Here is a 19642-nt window from a genome sequence, read left to right as displayed (position 1 = left end):
CTTCCCATCGTCTCTTTACCTCTTCCCATTCCGTCCCATCCGGCGCGAGCATGTTCAACCTGCCACCCACTCTCTGCCTCGCGCCTCACTTTTCTCCCCTGCTTGTTCATTATGTCACTCGTTCTGCGCCAGCTCTTCAAACTCAGCAGACAACAGTGCATTGTTTTGCTTGAGTGCTAGATCTCACAGCCTTCCGTGTCAAAACTTCAGTCCCTGCAGCTGTTTATCCACCCCTGCTGAAAAATGCCTGACGCCAACATGTAATACATACCTCTTTGCACCAGCATGGTGACTTCACTGCCTCTGGGACATTTGCTCAGCAGGTCCACCACCTGGTTATGACTCATGTTTTGGACGTTCCTCTTGTTGACCTCCATCAGAATGTCCCCCTCTTTCAGGCCACGGCACCGCGGATAGTCCACTATCTGCTTGACCCTCTGCCCTCCTCCTGTCAGGCTGTCGGCAATCGTGAAGCCGAAACCTTTGTCTCCCTTCTCCATGTGGATGGTGATCAGCTCGGGCTGGGTGGCTATAGACGAGGCCAGGGTGACCACATCGCTGGCGTAGCCGTGTGAGCCATTGGACGCCACCTCAGCTGAGGGACTGTGTGGCCGTGGCTCGCGCATGCCGTTGATGGGCCCGGCCTGGCTGGAAGGCGATTCAAACGTCTCTTGTCCGTTAACAATGATGGGCTCCTTGTCCAGGATCGCCACTGAGGTCACGAGGCTGGTGTTTGGGTCGTCGGGGTCAAAGGGCAGCGGGTAGCCACGGCATAAGGCCAGGTCCACCATTGAGCCGATGGGGATGGATTGGAAGATCTTCACCACCTGAGCATGGGTGTAGCCCAGCACAATGGTGTCATTCACACTGACTATCACATCACCTGCACAAAGGAAGAGCATACTGTTAGAAAGCAGGTCCTTTACACAACTGAAAAACAGAAATCAGGTCAAATTCATATTGTACAGTTTGTGGTATATTTGTCTACAGTGATGGGGACATTTCTGTGAAGATAAACGAAGTGAATGAGCGCCGCAGTGTGGCTGAATGAAAACAGTGCCCCCTGTGGTTGGTGGTCGTGTACTGCACCTGTCTCCATCTTGCCATCCACAGCAGCAGGCCCGTCCAGCACCAGACTTTTGATCTGCAGGAACTCATCTGGCTCGTCGCCCCCAACCACAGTGAAGCCAAAGCCGCGACGGCTTTTCTTCAGCTTCGTGTTGATGAAGGTTCCTTTCAGCTCTGCTGGGTTTCTCGTGAAGAAAGGTTTCCCCCCTGCAGGACACGGAAGAAACAACTCTTATCCTTGTGTGTATTCTCATTCAAGATATCTGATTTTATCTCTCAGATCAGCTTTTGTAGACGTCATTCTTATATGTAGAAGGTAAGGATTCCTCAAATGGTCTCAGTACTATTAACACCTGCTAAGACCAACAATGAAACCAGCTGATTGACTGTGTGCATCTTCTTGTCACTTCCACAATTTCCACTTGCATTATAGTAAAATGAGGTACAGTAGTAGTAATGAAATGTATACAGGGTCTATAGACGTAGAGATTTACGTTTGACTCCTGCAGGGCCGGGAGGTAGAGTTGGTGGGACCTGTGGGTCCCTGTAGGTCTCCAGGTGGTTCGGAGCATAGTGTCCCAGTGGTGCTGCAGCTGAGGAGTGCTCTTCTATCCACTCTGTACAGACACAATCCTCCGCGCGTTAATCCACACACACTTCAGCGCAAAGGTGTATTTAAATGAGACACAGCTGCACACATATACAGTACACACACGACGGCATCACAAACACAGAGCTTAAAGCAAATACTACACACAATTGGCACATGATTCAATTGCTATCAGTTCTTCATTTATCATTGTCTATACCATTGTATGTCATGGTTTGTTCCTGTATTACTTAATGTTGCTGTGTAAAAAAAAAAAAAAACAATATCAGGTCTCAGCAATTATAATGTTGCAAAAATAATACAGTGGTTGGATGTTTAAATGTCATGAGTTTGACGATCCCATTTGACAAAATTGAGTGTTAAAGGGATATATGTATTAAACATGAATATTAGTACTGTCAAACAAATGCATAATTGTTAGTTGCTTAAAATGATAGATGCAATGTGAGATTATTCTTTTAGTTTGGTTTCAGATGATTATTTAGCAGACTTACACTACGGGCGTATCTGTGATGTTTATATCATTTGGCAGTGAAGGTGACAATCTAATTATATTAGTATCATGTCTGTTTGTTAAAGTTTGACTGAGGTATGACTCTGAGGAGTAGCAAAATATTATTATTTATTTATTTTTTTACAATGGTTGCACTGTCACAAACTGGTTCTTTGCATCTCACTCAGTCTCTTTGATAACCTCGGGGCTAAAGTAAAAACCTCTCCCTCATGTTTTCATGGTAACACAAATTAAATTAAATGATCAAATACAACATGGCATAGAGCATTTATGATTGTAAATCACGTAAATTAAAACCTAATCAGCAAAGACGACGCCGGGGCTTGGGCCAGCTTTTGTTTAGTAAAACCTCCACAGGGGATCAAGATTTGCTTTTAGTTTTAAGTTTTTTTTATTATTATTATTATTATGTATAGACAAGGTAAATGAAGTCATGTCACAGTAGAGAGAAAACCAAGTCTGGCCGAAACCCCGGAAAGCACCAGACGAAGTAGAAGGACATGACACTGACAGACATGAAGAAAGAAAGAAATGGTGCCGTGCCAGGGCAGGAAACGAACCTCGAATATACCGCTCACCTTCTGGAGGCTGCGGCTGCTGCTGCTCCAAGATTTTTCTACGCCGCGCCTCCACCACTGGGTTTTCATACTGCGTCTTCCTGTTTATATGACTGAGAAACAGAGTCACAGGGAGAGGAGGCAAAAAAATAAGGGTAAAACCTGGTTAGGACAGGGAGGACAGTTCTTGTGTGTAAAATGTCATGTGTGCTCTTATCGATGTGCTCTTAAAAAGACGCGTGGGAGGTTCGTTCATTTGGAGGAACCCTGTTTGTCTTTGCGAGGTGATGCATCAATAAGATAATTAACTTACTCTACATAGTACACGCCGTACACTGGGTCATCTATTCTCTCCCATCCTGGAGGCAGCTCTGAAATACAGAAGGTACACAGCATTAGACACCAAAAAACAACACTTTTACTTTAGTCATTAGTAGAGCTAAGTGAAGTAGTGTGCCTGGTTTACCATAGTCATTATTTTATCCAGTTAGATGTCTCCAATTCTCTCACAGTTATGAGAAACAATACTTCTAACATCATTTATACTCTCTATGTTAAATCCAGATGTTGTTTTGGTTTTCCCCACAAATGGCATCAGGTACAAAATAACAATTTTACTACAACATGATCATTTATCAGTGTTCCCGTTTTACTTTGAAAGCAACCCTTTTTTCTTTTATTGTATTTCTGAAATTATAGTTGTGGTTTGCTCCAAGAACCTGCAGCACTTTCTTTACATTTTCTGTTTTATTGCTTTAGTGAAAGTACAATGTTTGGAGCCTAAAGTGTCTCTAACAGGCAGAGGAGATTCTAGCTGTGCCAGTACTCCATATTTATCTATCATCAAAACGTCAGACCTATCAATGATAACGACCCGGAGCGCTCTCCTGCTGCCAACAACCGCTTTTATTGCGCTCATTATGACCAAAACCACGAGTAAAAACTAAGATCCAACGTACAGTATCTTCAAAAAAGGTCTATACAAGAATTCAGCTCAGACCACAAGTTTGGTCTGGTGAATTAAAACACTGTAACAAACTAAATGTTAGCATAGCATTCTCAGCTCAGTCACTCACTCTGCGCCTGTGCACACACCCCTACACACTGTACGCACACGCGACCACGCTCCACGAGTAGAGGCGGACAGATGAGGCCTATTAAACTGACACATTCCCATTAAGATGTTGGCATCAGCTCTGCTCCTCGCAGTATTTGATTTCACACAAAGACATTACCTCTTTGTGTTCCTGTGGGCTTCTCCCAAGTCCAGTAAACACTTTTATAAAAGATTGGATTTCACAATCAATAATCATAGACTGTCTGCATCTGAGCAGCCAGCAATGTTAAAGGCATGCAGCCAGACGTTGGAAGTCTTGTTTGAGACTGAGCTCTTGTTCCATTACAGGGTTGTTTGCGCGACTTTGCAAATACACACAATTGGATAAGAATCGGCAGCTGAGCAATTTGCGAGTTTGCGAAGCGACCCTTAAGTACATGCAGTATATCAAACTGTGTCCTCTGCATCGCATGTTCCAAATATGTTGTTGTGCATATTGGACAAATGACTCATGTTATTAATGCTACGTACTGTGAAGGTGTAAACATTGTTTTTATTACGCGAAAAGCACACGAAGTGATTCCAAATGTCCAAAAAAACAGAAAACCTTTTGGCACGGATTTTGGTTGGGAACAAAGGCTGAGCATGATCAACAACATATAACTAAACCACACAGAGTGTACTTCACAGGGCTACATGTAATGAATTAAAGCTGTGAGGCTCTGTTACAAACTACTAGCCTACAGGGACCTTTGGCGAGCAGAGCAAGAACTGTAATAAAACCCACAGCCAAAAATATTATTATAGTTATTTCTGTCACAGACACAGATATAACTCATTGATGGTGAGGGTTTCCACCATTTTTTTTATTTATTTACCGTCTCGAAACTGAAAGAGAGATCCAAAGAAAATCGATTAAAACGTATTTTGATTAAAAACCACCCTGCTGGCTTTCCAGAGAACACATATTGTTCGATTTAGATTTAGTGCTTCTCAACCAAACTTGGTGGGGCTTGCCAAGTTGAGCACCGCTGCAGATTGTTAACGATGCAGCAATGGTTTTGCCAGGGCCCTTATCCACCTGAATTAAATGGGGCCCTAATAAATAATATCAGTTACACGTGTGTTTAGCCTGCTTTCATATGTCAAAATGGATCCTATCAAAAGCTTCTATATTAAGCAAGGAACCACACAAAAGAAAGCCAACTGACTACAGAAAAAGTCCAGGACTCCAGGCGTAATCCAGAGTTTGTTGTCCATTTTTGAGGGAGCTGAAACTCTTTTGCATCTTGGATACAGAATAATTAGATGAATCTTTTTCTCTGATATGAAAACACAAACGTTTGAGGGGAACTTTTACTTCTGGGAAAGTTCCTGGAGATTAGCAGTTGGTGTGAAAGCAGAGGTAAAAATATCTTCCCAGAGCAGAATTCCTATTTTCTCCGGAAATACATCCAGAGAAATGGAAGGCCTTAATGAACCCACTGAAACTCTAGATTACTTTTTTATGGTTTTATAAGGTCTTCATTCATTCTTGTTCTTTCACAGTCACAATGCCATTACAGCGCATTACCACCACCAGCTGTCGATATGTGCCACTGCTTTCTGCAGCTGACACAAGCATCGATTGCATCAACACTTTGCATCGCACAGCATGAGCCGGTAGAGCAAAGTCCAAATATTCTAATATTGCTCTAAAGCACCACTCATGGTTCTCGTAACTGAATCAAAAAATATCCTACTCTAGCCCTCGTACAGAATTCAGCAGCTCAGATTTCGTTTGAGATCATCTCCTGTTAAAGAAGTTGATGTTTGAAACGATGTTATCTTAATCCGGTAGAAGATCGCCAGCAAAAGCTTGGGTTTGAACAAAAAAATTGAAATCCTTACCTAAATCAGTCTCCAGCTCTTCGGTATGTATCCCTTCTTCTCCAAGGTGAAAGCAGAATGAAACAAAGAGAAAAAGATGAAGAATAGAAAAGGGATGGATAGCAGGAGAGAGGTGGGGGATAGAGGAATCAAGGGCAAATGAGGAATGAGGAAAGTGGACAGTCCAGAGGAAGGAAAAAGGGGAAACAGAAAGCCCTTAGAAACTGATAATCACAGGGAATAACAACATCTACACACAATCTGAGCCACCTAGAGAAGTGCCACTTTCAGTTTCACCACTTGATGGTGCAAGTTTGCAATTTGTGCTCTGAATGCAGCGTCCTTTGGAATTTAGCAGATGTTTATTTGGTAATTATATTTAAACAGGTTTGATGACAGCAGCATTTACAACATGGAAAATGTAGGACACATTTCTGATCAACAAATCTTGCAATCAAAGCCAGATCAAAGTACTAAAAACACTACTAGCCCCATGTTAGAGACCTCAAGCACCACCTACTGTTTCTAAACCACTACAGAGAAGTGTGAATGCATACTTTTAATTTGCAAGTGATGTGTAGAAACTTACCATCATCGTCACACTCTTCCAGAGGCCTGGAGGCTTTGTCTCTACACCGAGGATCCAGCCATGATGTGGTCTTTGTGTTGTGGCTTTGAGGAAACAAACAAGACAACAGAATAATTCAGCACAGGCCGTCAAACTGACACATAAAAGCACAGCAGGGGAGCATGGATGCATCAACAAGAATTAGAAAAAAGAAAATCACGTCAGCAAGTTTACAGAGGACAGAGGCGTCTGCTGCAAACAGGAATGAACAGAGTGACACAGGCAGGATATCAACAAACACAACCTGACTATTCCCTCTCACTCTCAAACAAGAACATACTGTAATTCAGTGATAGCAGAAATTAACATACAAGCTCTGAAAACACACAGCCATGTCCTGGTGGTGTGCCTTTGCCGTGCTGCAGAGAGGACAGAGAAGTGGAGGTAGTCAGGTGATCAGGTTGTGATCTCCTTTTGAGATCGGGACATGCAGGGATTAACAGGAAAGCAGTGGCACCCAGGGGGCTGGGCAGGTTGGCTGGGGAGGCCTAAAAACCAAATCATTGGGGAAGACAAGCCACTGGACGAACAAAAGGGATAATAGCGCAGGTGAAACACAGAAAACACCAACTACAGCATGAGCTATGGTGAGAAATGCTTACTCAGGCAGTGTGTTCAGCGGATTAATCTGTTACGTGTTGCAGGTTGTTGATACATACTCTATGAAGTAAAGTTCTCCGTTCTCCGTGTAGGCCATCTCCCAGTTTTCAGGCAGCGGTCCCAGCGGGTCTTCAGGAGAGACCTGCGGTTCTGCAAGGGTCTGCTGCCCGCTTTCTGCGGTGGAGGCGGCTGCATTGTTCAGACCAAAGGGTGGAGCATTTTCACGTGCAGGGTATGGCCGGAGGATGCCGCCGCGGCTCTCGTCCTGGTCGTTAGGGTTACCTGTGCACAACAAAGGAGAGGGGAAGAGACTACGCACTAAGGATCCTGGGCAACAACCACAACACGGAACAAGAACAAAAAAAGAACAAGAACACAGTTTACGTCTCATGCATGCATGAAAAGAACAGAAATAAGCAGGAAACTTTAGCCACACCAAATTCCCTGCATTTCACCTTCCCCCTATTCTATTGGTTGCCGCCCACTTCTAGTGTAATCAAAAGGGCCACAGGAATATGCTAATTCTTTCAGCAACGGCCGTTCCGAAACTCATTTTGACCCCCGCCCGTTTTTACCTCTCCACACATAAGCCTCCGAGCTATCCCAACCCCCATTCCCATTTACTCCCCAGTCCCGGCCAAATATCCTCCAACACTTCCGTGGGCCTTTCAGGGTTGATCAAATGCAAATTCAACACTCTGGCAGCCTGGCCGGGGGACACAGAGAGGGCATAGATTCACAGCATTGAGAAAAAGAAAAACACCATCTCCTGCACCTAAAACAGGATAGAGCTCCAAGAAGACAGGAAAAGAAGGAAGGCTTTGGCTTTTAAACCTCATAATGCCAACCTTTTCCGTTTTTTATTCGTACCATAGAATAACTTTGCATACACACAACAGTTCCCTTTAAATGTGTTGTCATGTAGCAGGCATGTAACAACCTTTTATCACTCGGCCTGCTGAAATCAGTAAGGACAAACCCACAAAAATAAGATACAGATGTAAACAAGGATTGTGGCCCGCAGAGAAAAGGATGAATCTTGTGAGTGTAATCTACTTCTTCACCCTCTACACCCCTCCTCACAGGCAGATGGCAGTGTTTGGAGGCTCACAGAAAGGGAATCAGCATCACAAAGACATGATGTAACCGCCAGACACACATCACCGTACAACAGAAGAGAGAATCATAAACAGACACACGTTATCGCTCTTCTTCTGTATCCCTAATCTTTCGCACGCACACGTATACGGAGAAACTCCTAAACAAGCATACAGTGGAGAACAAACGCAGCACAGGTGGAGAACACTACACATGCAGAGACCAAGCAAGCTGCAGAAACAGAAACTTCAGCAAACAGAGAAAAAGACAGACAGAGAGAGAGAGAGAGAGAGAGAGAGAGAGAGAGAGAGAGAGAGAGAGGGAGAGAGAGAGAGAGAAAGGCTGGAGAGCTGCAGCAATGCACTCACCTGTAAAACTGTTGTTCATTTCCGTGGCCTGGTCGTCATCATCGTCGTCAGCAGGCACTACGCGGGCGTTTTGCATGTCATTGTAGGACTTGGTGCGCGATGGGGTGGACTGACGGGAACCTGCATCACTGAGAATCACTGTCCCAATGATGGGCTGCCTTGGCGGCTTGGGGGTCCCATAATAGTTACCTAGGCAACAAGAAGGACATTAGCATGCTTGAGAGAGACACAGAAGGAGGGAGAAGGAGAAACGGAGACGGAGAGAGGAAGCCGGGGATAAAAACAGGCAGTGCGGGGGGACAGAGAGAGATAGCAGGCACAGGATCTATGAAACGTCCTAATCTTATGCTGAGAGGAAAGAGATATAATAAAAGCTGGATCACAATGTGACTACAAATCATGGAAATAAGCAGCCAGTGGGAAAGCGAAATGATTCTAGTTTGTATTTGAGGTTGCAGAGCCGTATTGTCTGGACCCTGAAAGCACATTAAGACGGAGAAAGACAATGGATCAGATCACAACATCCAACTTGTTCTAGTAACCTTTTTTTTTTCAGACGGAAAATGTTATTGATTTAGTCAGTGCTGTAAGCAAAGATCCAGACATATTTATATATGTCTTGTGTGGTGGCTTGGGTCTAAAGTCTAATGCGCACCATGTACATTGATGCTAAAATGCTTTTTGGTGCTAGTTTTTATAAAAAGCACATTTTATATCTGTCCATTCCCTATGGAGCCAGTTAGCATAGCTTAGCATAAGGACGACAAACAGCTAGCCTTGACCTGCTATACAAAAGCCAAAGTTTAATAACACGCATTTTAACTTTCTTGCAAAAATGTCAATGAAGAAAACAACACACAGTACTACAGTCACTAGTTAGCTTAGCTTAGCTTAGCATTAAGACTGGAGGCAGGAGGAGTAGATAGCTGGCTGCTTCCAAAAGCAAACAGGGTGAGCTAGTAGAGCAAGATGCCAGTTTTGGTTGGATATGAACAGAACTAGTCAGGTGGTGTCTCCCAGTCTCAAGGCTTTATGCTAAGCTAAGCTAACCAGCTCCACACAGGACTGGTACAGACCTTCTCATGCAAATCTAGGTTAGAAAGAGAAGAAGCGCATAACTAGCCCTTTAACAGTTTGAATTTGGCCATATCATCTCCTTTAATTTCCTGTCAACTCTCTGGCTATCACCTCATAAACAAAATACCACTGCAACACTATTTAGAAAAAAATTAGAGATATTCCAGTCAAACGAGGTTGTTCGCTTTTTAAGGGTAATAAAAATAATCTGTTCTTCCTCCAGTTCTCTGGGTGGACAGACGCAGACACAGACTCCTGCGGACAGGTATTTGACATTGTCTGCGTGAAAGGGAGAAACGTGCCAACACACAGCAGAACCGGTGCCAAGCAGATTAATGTCGTAACATTCTCTCTCCAGCCCCATGCACACACACACACACACACACAAATCAGACTTAGCCCTGTGTAACACACAGCCTCACAAACAAACACACACATGCGCACATGTTTTACACACACAGGTTTGTGTCAGTATGAGACTTAGCGCTGCACAACACTGTCCTAATCAGAGTGAGAGGGGCAGATGTGGAGTGACCTGCTGTCTCCTGGATGCATCTTCCCCCATCATGCACAGTCTAATCAGAATCAACTGAGTGCATAGTCTCACAGCCTGCCCGCATGTAGGGAAGAATACATTTTGATGGCTGCACGCTCACTGTGTCTGTGGAGAATGGGGACACCTGCACTATCATGAGTCACATCAAGTGCCAGTTATGATGATTATCATTATGAGCCTCACCTTCATACGTTCCTATTTCCAGTAGCGTGCCACTCTCCTCAAGCTCTAGGAAGTCCTCCACAGAGAGGAAGTTGTAATCCACCCCTGGGACCTCTCCGTCTCGAGGGGGGCGGGTTGTACCTGTGGACAAGAAAAAAACCCCGAAATTTACTTGGCTGCCAGTTACTTTTTATATTCAAATTGCGTGTTTACTGTAGATTGAAGGTTAAATCAGAATTTTCCTGAAGAAGATGTTCAGTGTGCTTCTCTCACAACAACAACAACGATCATTAATGTTCAAACGCAGCCAGAATGCCAATATTCATTCAGCTATTAGAGATGATGACCAGCCATACGGAAGGGCTCTGAAATGAAGAGGGTATGATTGTAATTCAGCGTCATCACTGGAAGAACGGTGTCTATTGAGTGGCTGCGAATATTATGTCAGGAAATTAAATCAAGGCTAACATCTCCAGCTATCTCTCTGCCTCATGGGAGACTGCTGCCTGCTAGGTTAGGAGATAAAATAAAGGTCACCTTTAACAACACACCAGCTCTGACACTGTTATCAATCTATCAGTTTCTTCAAGCCTCGAAATGTAAAATTAACTGATATAATAGTAGTAAGCTGTTATCGATTGTTAACGCTGCATTCTTCCTGTTATGACTGCATTCTTCAGCTGGTACACTCACTCCATTCAAAGGTGTTGTTTGATTTAACTGTAGTACAATAAAGGCCTTTCAATTTGAGACAGTTTAAACAAGAACTCATTCTTTTGTGTCGTGAAATCATAGAAAGAATAACACTGTGAAACTCTGAGAATCAGAAGTCTGATATGAGTCTCAATCAAATCTTTGGTTCCAGATTCTCTTAAAAGGTAAACCGTCATCAACATCTTCTTTGCTGGCCCAACTGCCCAGAGACAGATCCCTTTTTTGGGGGTTAATGATTAGCGGTCTGCGGTGTTTCACTTTGTAGTGAGAACACTTTGTAGGAGGAAGCCGACACCAGACAATGGAGACAGGGGCTATTGTGTCTCTGCCTTTACAAAAAGGAGATGAGATGGCATGCCAGATGGTTGACTGAAGTTGTAAACCATCTGTGATCAGGACAGGAGTGTTAACATGCACTTAGACAGAGTATACACATGCAGGAATATGATGCATTTTAACATCCATCTTAGGCATGGTACACTTGACTGGTGCACGTGTAGCCGTGTGAAAGTTTTACACCATACTGGACCTGAGTGTAGTTCATTTTGTTACTGGCAGAGTAAGAAGACTAAAGGTGCTAGTACACGCAAACAACTTCAGGTTTATAAGCACTACTACTCTGCTAAGACATTCCTATCATTTGTCTCACAGTGGTTAGAAAAAATGTCAGGGGACACCAAGTCTTTGGGATTCATCCTCTGTGTGTTGTAAGTATTATTTGTACATGCATACACCTCAGTCTGTCCAGTAACAGTGGAACGTATTTTAGTCTGGGTGGTTGCACAAACTAGTACAAAAAATATTTGGCACATGATTGGATGAACCATCCAAGCCCATCCAGTCTATCACTGTCTGCATGGCCTTTAACCAATCAGATTGCTCCTTGCTCTCATCACCATAGACTGCCATCACACCCACAAAAAAAAAATGGATTATCTCATAATCGTGTTATCTTTCTACTCTTCGCAAACTAACCATATTATTGCTTTTAGAGTGCAGAAATTACAATTCATCCTTCTCCCTTTAACATCAACACTGTGTTCTATTCTCGATAAAAGAAAAACACACGAAAGCTATTAAATGTTTACTTAAGTCTCTCCAGCTCACACTTCTTCACTCAAGGTACATCCAGCCCACAAACGCCTCGTAATAACCAAGCACAGCTCAGTCCTACACCTGCACCGCAAAGGAAACAATGGTTCTCTCCATTGCTTTTCTTCTTGCCATTTTGAAATCGACACTCAGGATAAATTGATAAAGAAGAGGGAATTCTGTTAGAGGAGATGCAGTGCTCAGAGTGTGAACATCTAAATCCCTTACATGAAGAAAACAACGTGATAAATCATCGAACTGGCCGTTTACGGCAGCTGCACACAAGCAAAGAGCTGCTTTGTATTCACCTCAGTGGATCAGGGTAGGATGAAAGTGAAGTTGTCTGGGAGTTTGAGTCTTCGGACTGGGTGGTCCCTCGGTGGAATATGATGTTTCTGAGGCTCAGCTTGCTCTAATGACTCTGACTGCTAAGCTGTTATTCCAGGCTATTCCCCACAGTGGAGGGCCCTGACAGGCTGACTAATTCTGGTCTATCTATATTACACAACGTTGACGCTTTTGCTACATCTTATACAAGCAAAGTATACATATTCTAACTTTTTTAAATTACATTAGCAGACACCATTTTTAGAGAAAGACATATTTAAACCTACATAGGAGAAATAAGGAGTTACATTTTAGACCATGCCTTGATTGTCTTGTCAAAACTGTCACGCTGCTTCAGTCAGACAGAAATATTTTGAACACAACCATAAAGAGAAATAACCTTAAGTGGGGTTTATAAATCTACAGGACATAGATGGCGTAACCTACGCACGTAGCCTGCACCGGTGCGAGCCATTTATACTTGTGTGCTCGTGGGTCTGGCTTGCTCTGAAAAAACGCTAGTCGGCGGTGTGTCTTTTTTGCCGGTCAGGCTAATTTTTGTAATACCAAGCGGACCAACCACAGCTCTTGTGTTCTGCGTCGCCTCGGCACATAGTTACATTTCTGGGAAGGTGCACGTCAGCTACGGCGTTAGGGTCTGAATATGCTCTGCGCTGTTGCCGTAGCGACAGCATCAAATTGACGCAGGAGTTGGACAAAGTAAAACAACAACTGAAATTCAGCTCTTCAACACTTGATCAACATTACGCTACGCTAAGCTTTTAGATACTTTATCCAGCACCAAGGAGAACCTTCCCACGAATGTGGGTGTCCAAAGAAAGAAAGGTTCCAACGCCAGTCCCTGAGTTGACATGCTAAGCTGAATAAAAACTGTGCCTTTAAATAACTGGTAAAATGACTGTGTGTTTTATACACAAGCAGAATTAACAGGAATATCGACTAAATATGTCCTTACTCCAAAATCAAATCTATGGGTCCAACATGATGCTCTGATGACAACCTTTTCTGTTGCTTTATTTGTTTTGTGTGGCTCCATATGATTCTCATTTATGTCAGAAATGACTAGGTACGGTTTTGGCCTGCTCTTAAAATAGCAATGGTTGGTATAGGGTACTCTATCTTTGGTGTCATGCCCCATTAGCAGCGCAGTAGGTTGCCGACTCCCCTTGACTTGTGATGGCAAGTCGCTGCACTTGACCAGTGGGTGAAAGCCAAGGGAACACATGACTGATGAAACCACTCCATAGTTATTAGCTTTACAAAGTTACATGGCCACCTAAAGTTTAAGGACATACATTAACTTTAACACATCTGGATTCCTGTTGTCAACATTCAGCAACTCTCTGCTCTGACATGTGTGATATATATTGTAAACTATAACCATCTAAACTATTTGTGCACGTAAGATGTAACAATCGTATGTTGGATAGCAGAGGCTGCTCTAGCCTGTTTAGTGCCCTGGGCGAACTTCAGTAATGACCCCCCCCCCAAAAGAAAACCTTTCTGAAGCCAGGACAGGTCAGTAGAATGAATGAATGAATTTGTGGTTGATCTGACAAGGTTTTGTGGTGTTATTTTACATAGTAGCTTACTGTAGAGGTCTGCTATCTGATAGATCCCCACTCTAACCTGCTCCCCCACTCCAGTGGGTCGACCAGAAATCCACCTGTCCTGCACCTGTCCACATCTCCCAGTACGTCTGTGACTGAGATCTTCTGGCCAGGAAGCACAAGGCTACCTACTCATTAGAAAGTTGCAACCACAAAGATAAAATCATATCAAACTGACGGGACGTGGCGTGCAGGGCGATAGAAAACTGGTCACACAAATGTAACTAATGTCCGGATTATTTTTTCGAGTGGCCGTGCCGCCCCTGACAATATGAGCTGCCTCTATTGGATAGACAGCCAGCCATCAGCAGATCTCACTACACCTACATTTCTCTTTTCTTACAAGAGAACAATAATTAAAAAGATTGTCACTTTGCATTTTTCTAAATTAAAAACAACAGGGGCACAATGTGTACACACACAAACACCAAAAAAAATCTAGATATAGAATAAGAAATATTTAACGGGCAAGATAAGGAAGGTACGGATATCTGTTGGTTGTTTAGCAAACCAATGAAACACCTTAGAGATGAAGATATTCCAGAAGATATTGAAATTAGTAGCTTTTTCATCGGTTAGACAGAAAATGAATTAACTGATTAATAGTTTCAGTCACTTTTAAAGCAAGAATGACAAAAATTTGCTGGTACCAGTTCCTTAAAAGTGAGTACTCTCCTTTTTAATCCTTCCTTTTTCATTTTTTAAATCATCTCTCTCTCATCTCTTACATGTATTCACAAAATGATAACTCTTAGCTGCAACTAACAGCTTGTGTCCACAATGGCCTGATACAGCTAGAGATATGGACCCCTTGATATAGTATCTTGGCATACATCATTACATTTCCCATTGTTATTCCAAGTTACAGATAGATCCATGAACTAAAGAGATATTAAGTGTAGGAGATAATCACTGTTGTCTCCACTTGTTCAGTTAGAGATCAGATAGAGCTTGAATGCTCTACTGTGAGGTCGGGGCCCTGGCCCCTGACTATCACTGTCTCTATTTTCTCTGTCCAGTTAAACAATGACCGGGCCGTAGTCAGCCCTGAACCCGGCTCTGGTGAACTAACTTCCACTAACGCTCATCAATGGGCTCCATTCTTCCACTGTGAGAAACCAGCCTGTGCCTGTATGAATGGAAAATGAAACACAAGCTTGTTCAGAAACATCTTCAGTTTTGAAACACCAGTCGTCTTTGTCTGATAAAAGTGTGTGTCAAGAGAACACGACAGACTGTAGATTGTTCATTTTTCTATTGCACGTCAAAGTAGAAGGGCGAGATTTAGAGGGTGGTAACCGATAAAATAAAATGTGTTCAATAAAAAAAAAAAATAACACAAACTAGCAGTTAAACAAACCAAAGGGCTAAAGATGATCCCAGTTACATTATGTTATCAAATATTGCAATCATTGAAGGGTTATTTTTCATTTTGGCGTCCACATACTATATTTCTTTTTCTGTGGTGTTCTGAGAAAAAAAAACCCACCAACATCACACATTACTAAAAATAACTATAATATATACAACACAAAGAGCTTATGACTGCTCGTTGATAGAAAAAATAAGCTCTTCCTTGAACTGCAGTGAATTAAGATCTCCGTGTTCCTCTGCATAGATTGTTTTGCTTTCAGAAAATCTAACATGACAGGGCGGGCCTACATCTGCAGGCATCAGATATGCTCTTGAAAAGCCACTTTTGCACACTGCATTTCAAGTCTCATGGGCGTATGATTATTCAATAAAGGAAAACAAATCTGTCAGCGGGTTTGCTGACTGCATTTTAATTCGGCACTAAGATAAATGCTCCTAACTGTCACTAACTCATGTCAGGTGATAAACACGAGCAGATGTCCACTGTGGAGGCTCGTGTCCATGACGTTTTTCAGCATTAACAGTAGCTACCAGGAGGAAAAGTGCCTCTGCGATGTAAATCTAGCAATGAAGTGTGTGGGACAGAACAAAGCCGGAGCATTATATAACAGTGACAGCTTGTTACAGATTGAGAGACTTCATGTCAGGATTCAAGTCTACATGCGAGCTCCTTCGACAGAAAACCAAACAGACTTATCGCACTCAGACTGAGGCTCGGTTTGAGGATTTGTCTTAAATGCGAAAAAAAAAAAATTTGTTTAGACCAGAACCAGAGTCTGTACGCGAGTCTTACAGATTGATGACATTGTTAAGACTACAATAAGAAATCAGTTGTCAGTATAAGTGGAATCTAACATTTAACAGTGAACGTTGCCTGTTCCTTAAATTTTGAGAAGCGTGCTGACTTGAAGAGAGATGAGATGATGACCACTACTATCCTATATATCAAGCTAAAGACAGCAGCCTATTAGCTGAGCTTAAACACAGTAAATAGTTTTTCTTGTTTCTGATCAATGGTATCAAAATGGACACTAATGTGCAATAATGGCTGGAGTGCATACGATGGCAATGTAATGAAGAGTGGATATGTAGTGTGTCTGTATGAGAGTGTGTGTGTAAATGTGTGTGTGTGAATATACTCTTTTATACACTTTCCTACATATGCATTTATTGAGAAATGGTGCACCTGAATTTTCGTTGTGTGCTCAATACAATGACAATAAAGAATCTTGAATCTTGATAATCCACCTTCCAGCATCGCTGAAGAACACAAATCACATGTGTTTATTATAGCCTAGCATAGCCGTGTCACTTGTGTGTTCTTTAAAGTTATTTTGCTATCAGTGTCTTTGACAGCAGTCGCGATACTTGAATCTAAACACCTAGCTCTTTCTGACGGCAACCATTTTATAATAAACTAACTTGTCTCATATGACGCGTATGGCGAGGTCACTGTTACCTGCCCAAATGATTTGACTGGACCAACAGATCTTCGCCGAGTATAATAATTAGCTAATGGAGTGACTCCAGACCAAAATTCACCCAACTGCGGGCGGTGGTACCTGCAGACAATGTTTACTCTCTTTTAAAGGGTAAACAGGTTGTGCCTGGGACAATTTCTTGGCCTTTAAAACCACAACTATAATTAAAGAGGTTCTGAGATGCTGAGAGGTGGCTTTTGTTTCCTTATCTAGCATTTAATTAACTTTTCTTTTAACATATCCAAAAATGTTTAGGAAAGGCAACTAGACTTGTAGAGTTTCTTGAAGATGTTTCATCCAAGTAGCTTCTTCACTTCTAAAGGACTAGTGGGGAGTTGAGGTTTAACAGGAACATCTCTAATTATTACCACGCCACAGTTGGATCTGTTGAGAGTTTTGGGTGTTTGTCAACTTCCCTAACTTATTTTTAATGATCAACATTTCTTCAAAGGGCATTAGTAATGTCAGTGCTGACAATGCATGATAAATGACATTCTCTGAAATCAATGGTAACGATTCTGCCAGGTGAGCATGTTTTCTTGTACTTTTGAGGATGAAAGCTTATAAATATCCTAAATTACTGATTCATGTGAGGTGAACATGAACATCAAAGATGGAGACTAGAAAGCCGGCGTAATTAATAAGGTGACTGATTCAGTGCCAGTTTAAACAATGATGAGAAAACTCCAGGATTGGAGTGGGAACGACGGAGACGCTGATACATAGAGGAGCGTTTCTAATGTAACTCTATCCTATGCTACGCACGACCAAACAGGAAACACACCATTTCAAACAGAGAACTAATGTCACGACTTTCCGCGTCCTTACAGCCGACTACAGTAACTGATCACGATGAGTTAATCCCACAAAGAACATTTTTGTTTTCGGCTCAAACACAAATTAAAACACGCCTCGAGAGCAGCTGATGCAACACTGTGGCGTGGAGTTTCAAAATAAGCAGGAGAGGGATGTGTGTGAATTCTGCTCCAATACAACAGCTCCTTCCACGCGTGCTGACCCTTATTTACTACATTCTATATAATGGCCATTCAACATCGAGCAGTAAATCTCAATTTACTGCTTAGTGTTGAGATTACACACTAATATCTTGCCATTTTCCCTTCAGCTCTTGAGTCATGCAGCGGTCACGGACCAACACGGACAGCAATTCTTGTTCTGTAAAGGAATACTGGAGCACACAAGCGGATTGATTCACACACTCAGAATTTGGACACTCAAATAATAGTTAACTACTGCCACACTTGCAATGCTCTGAGGCACTAGATGTTTAGTGAGTAGGTTTACCCATCTTTACCATGTTAGCACAATGTAAAAGACAACCGATGGGAATTAAAGCGGCAGATTGGAACTTTTACATACGGTACAAATGAATGTTTGTTAGAATCAAGGTCACATGATTCTGTTTGAGCCTAGAGGAGATTTAAATATGGTGTTTAAGGCGGCAGTCCTAGGGTGGTGCACCGGTACGTTTGAGCTTTACATCAACCAGCAATGATTGGTAACACCGGACTATAGAGGGGCAGCGTAGCTCATTCTCCAACAGACTGATTCAGCTCCGCTAGCACAGTGAACGCGACAGGACTTTCACCTTTCTGTAAGAGATAACTTCATGTTATTAATGTTTTTCTTTTTACTTGTGGTTCTCAAGAGTGTTTTTTATGTGCAACTGAGCTACTGTGACCAAGTCTAAGGCTGAGTGTAAGTCTAAATCTACGTAAGCCAACACTGCAACGGAGGGAGAGTAGCTAGCCAAAACATAGAGTATGTTGTATGTATCCAAGAAAAGTCTCTGATCAGAGGAGGGATTCAAGTCTAAAAAAAGAAAAGAATCATTTGCAAGGACAGGCACAGATTAAACTTGGTGGGGCTTTTCCTCGATGCAGAAGTTTGAGAGGGACTGGACGACATAGATATCACTGCTGCTCTTGGACACATTGGTATGATATTTGCAGGAGGCCATATTACCATTTCATATACCTAAATAAAGAATTCATTTACTCAAACTATTGAAAATTCTCTGTCTCTTTATAACCACACTGTTGTCCACAAAGTTGGAGTAATTTTGTTTTCAGACACATTCCTCTTTTTATTCGTATTTATATAAATCACACAGTCACAATCGTTTCATGAGTAGAAGTAAATTCCAATTTTATGGTCAACAGTGTATTTCTGGGCACAAGCCTGGCTGTTTGTGTAATGACCCTCCCCGGACGTTAATAAAGGGGAGATAAATACAAAACTTCAGCACTGTAGCTTTAATGTTGCGGGTATCTTATGAAAAATCAAACTTTAATGCTGCCGCTATATTTGAACTGATCCCGGAGCCAAATGAAAATAGACAGGATCAGCAACAACTGTCCAGAAGATGTGGATGCATGGCACTAAAACGGTGGGGCACAGTCCTAACGATCCTTCCTTCATGGCAATCTATCGCATAGACTTTTAGATTTCTGTCAGCACCAAAGCAGAGGACATAGTCATGACTAAAAAATGTGATCTCCTTGTAGAGATGACTTTGATTTTGCACCAAATAAAATAAATCCGCCACTAGAACTATGTAATGCAGTGTGTTTTGAGGTTGACTGAGGCTGTGGAATAAAATGGCTTTCAAAAGGAATGAAAAAAATAGCAAAATCAATGAGCCCACCACTCTTATTTGTTGCCTTTTACTTTTTTGTTCTAAATAACAAACATAATTGCAGCATACTCCTTCTCACTATTTCACATCTTTCTTAATTCCTCCCTTGTGTCTTTTTGCCTTCTCCTAAATGCTTTGTATCTCTTCTTCCTTTTTATTTTTCTTCTTCACTGCAAGAAATGTATGTTTCTGTCTTTTTT

At 42.2% G+C, this 19642-nt stretch overlaps 1 protein-coding gene across 1 annotated transcript in view; it reads right to left on the bottom strand.

The window, feature by feature from the left end:
* Positions 1-19642, bottom strand: part of LOC311494918 (membrane-associated guanylate kinase, WW and PDZ domain-containing protein 1-like) — a 93540-nt gene that overhangs the window by 24151 nt on the left and 49747 nt on the right. Inside the window, exons 3-12 of the mRNA XM_084554194.1 lie at positions 10186-10305; positions 8370-8558; positions 6963-7185; positions 6265-6347; positions 5697-5735; positions 3063-3120; positions 2771-2862; positions 1563-1685; positions 1090-1275; positions 272-883 (exon numbers count right to left, since the gene is read on the bottom strand). Coding sequence (XP_084410320.1) covers positions 272-883; positions 1090-1275; positions 1563-1685; positions 2771-2862; positions 3063-3120; positions 5697-5735; positions 6265-6347; positions 6963-7185; positions 8370-8558; positions 10186-10305 — 1725 coding nt within the window. The remainder of the gene's footprint in view (positions 1-271; positions 884-1089; positions 1276-1562; positions 1686-2770; positions 2863-3062; positions 3121-5696; positions 5736-6264; positions 6348-6962; positions 7186-8369; positions 8559-10185; positions 10306-19642) is intronic.

Source organism: Chelon labrosus, assembly GCF_963514085.1.
Source record: "Chelon labrosus genome assembly, chromosome: 10".
Taxonomy (NCBI): Eukaryota; Metazoa; Chordata; class Actinopteri; order Mugiliformes; family Mugilidae; genus Chelon; species Chelon labrosus.
The sequence above is the reverse complement of the archived record's forward strand: the minus strand, read 5'-3'. Positions and strand labels throughout refer to the sequence as shown.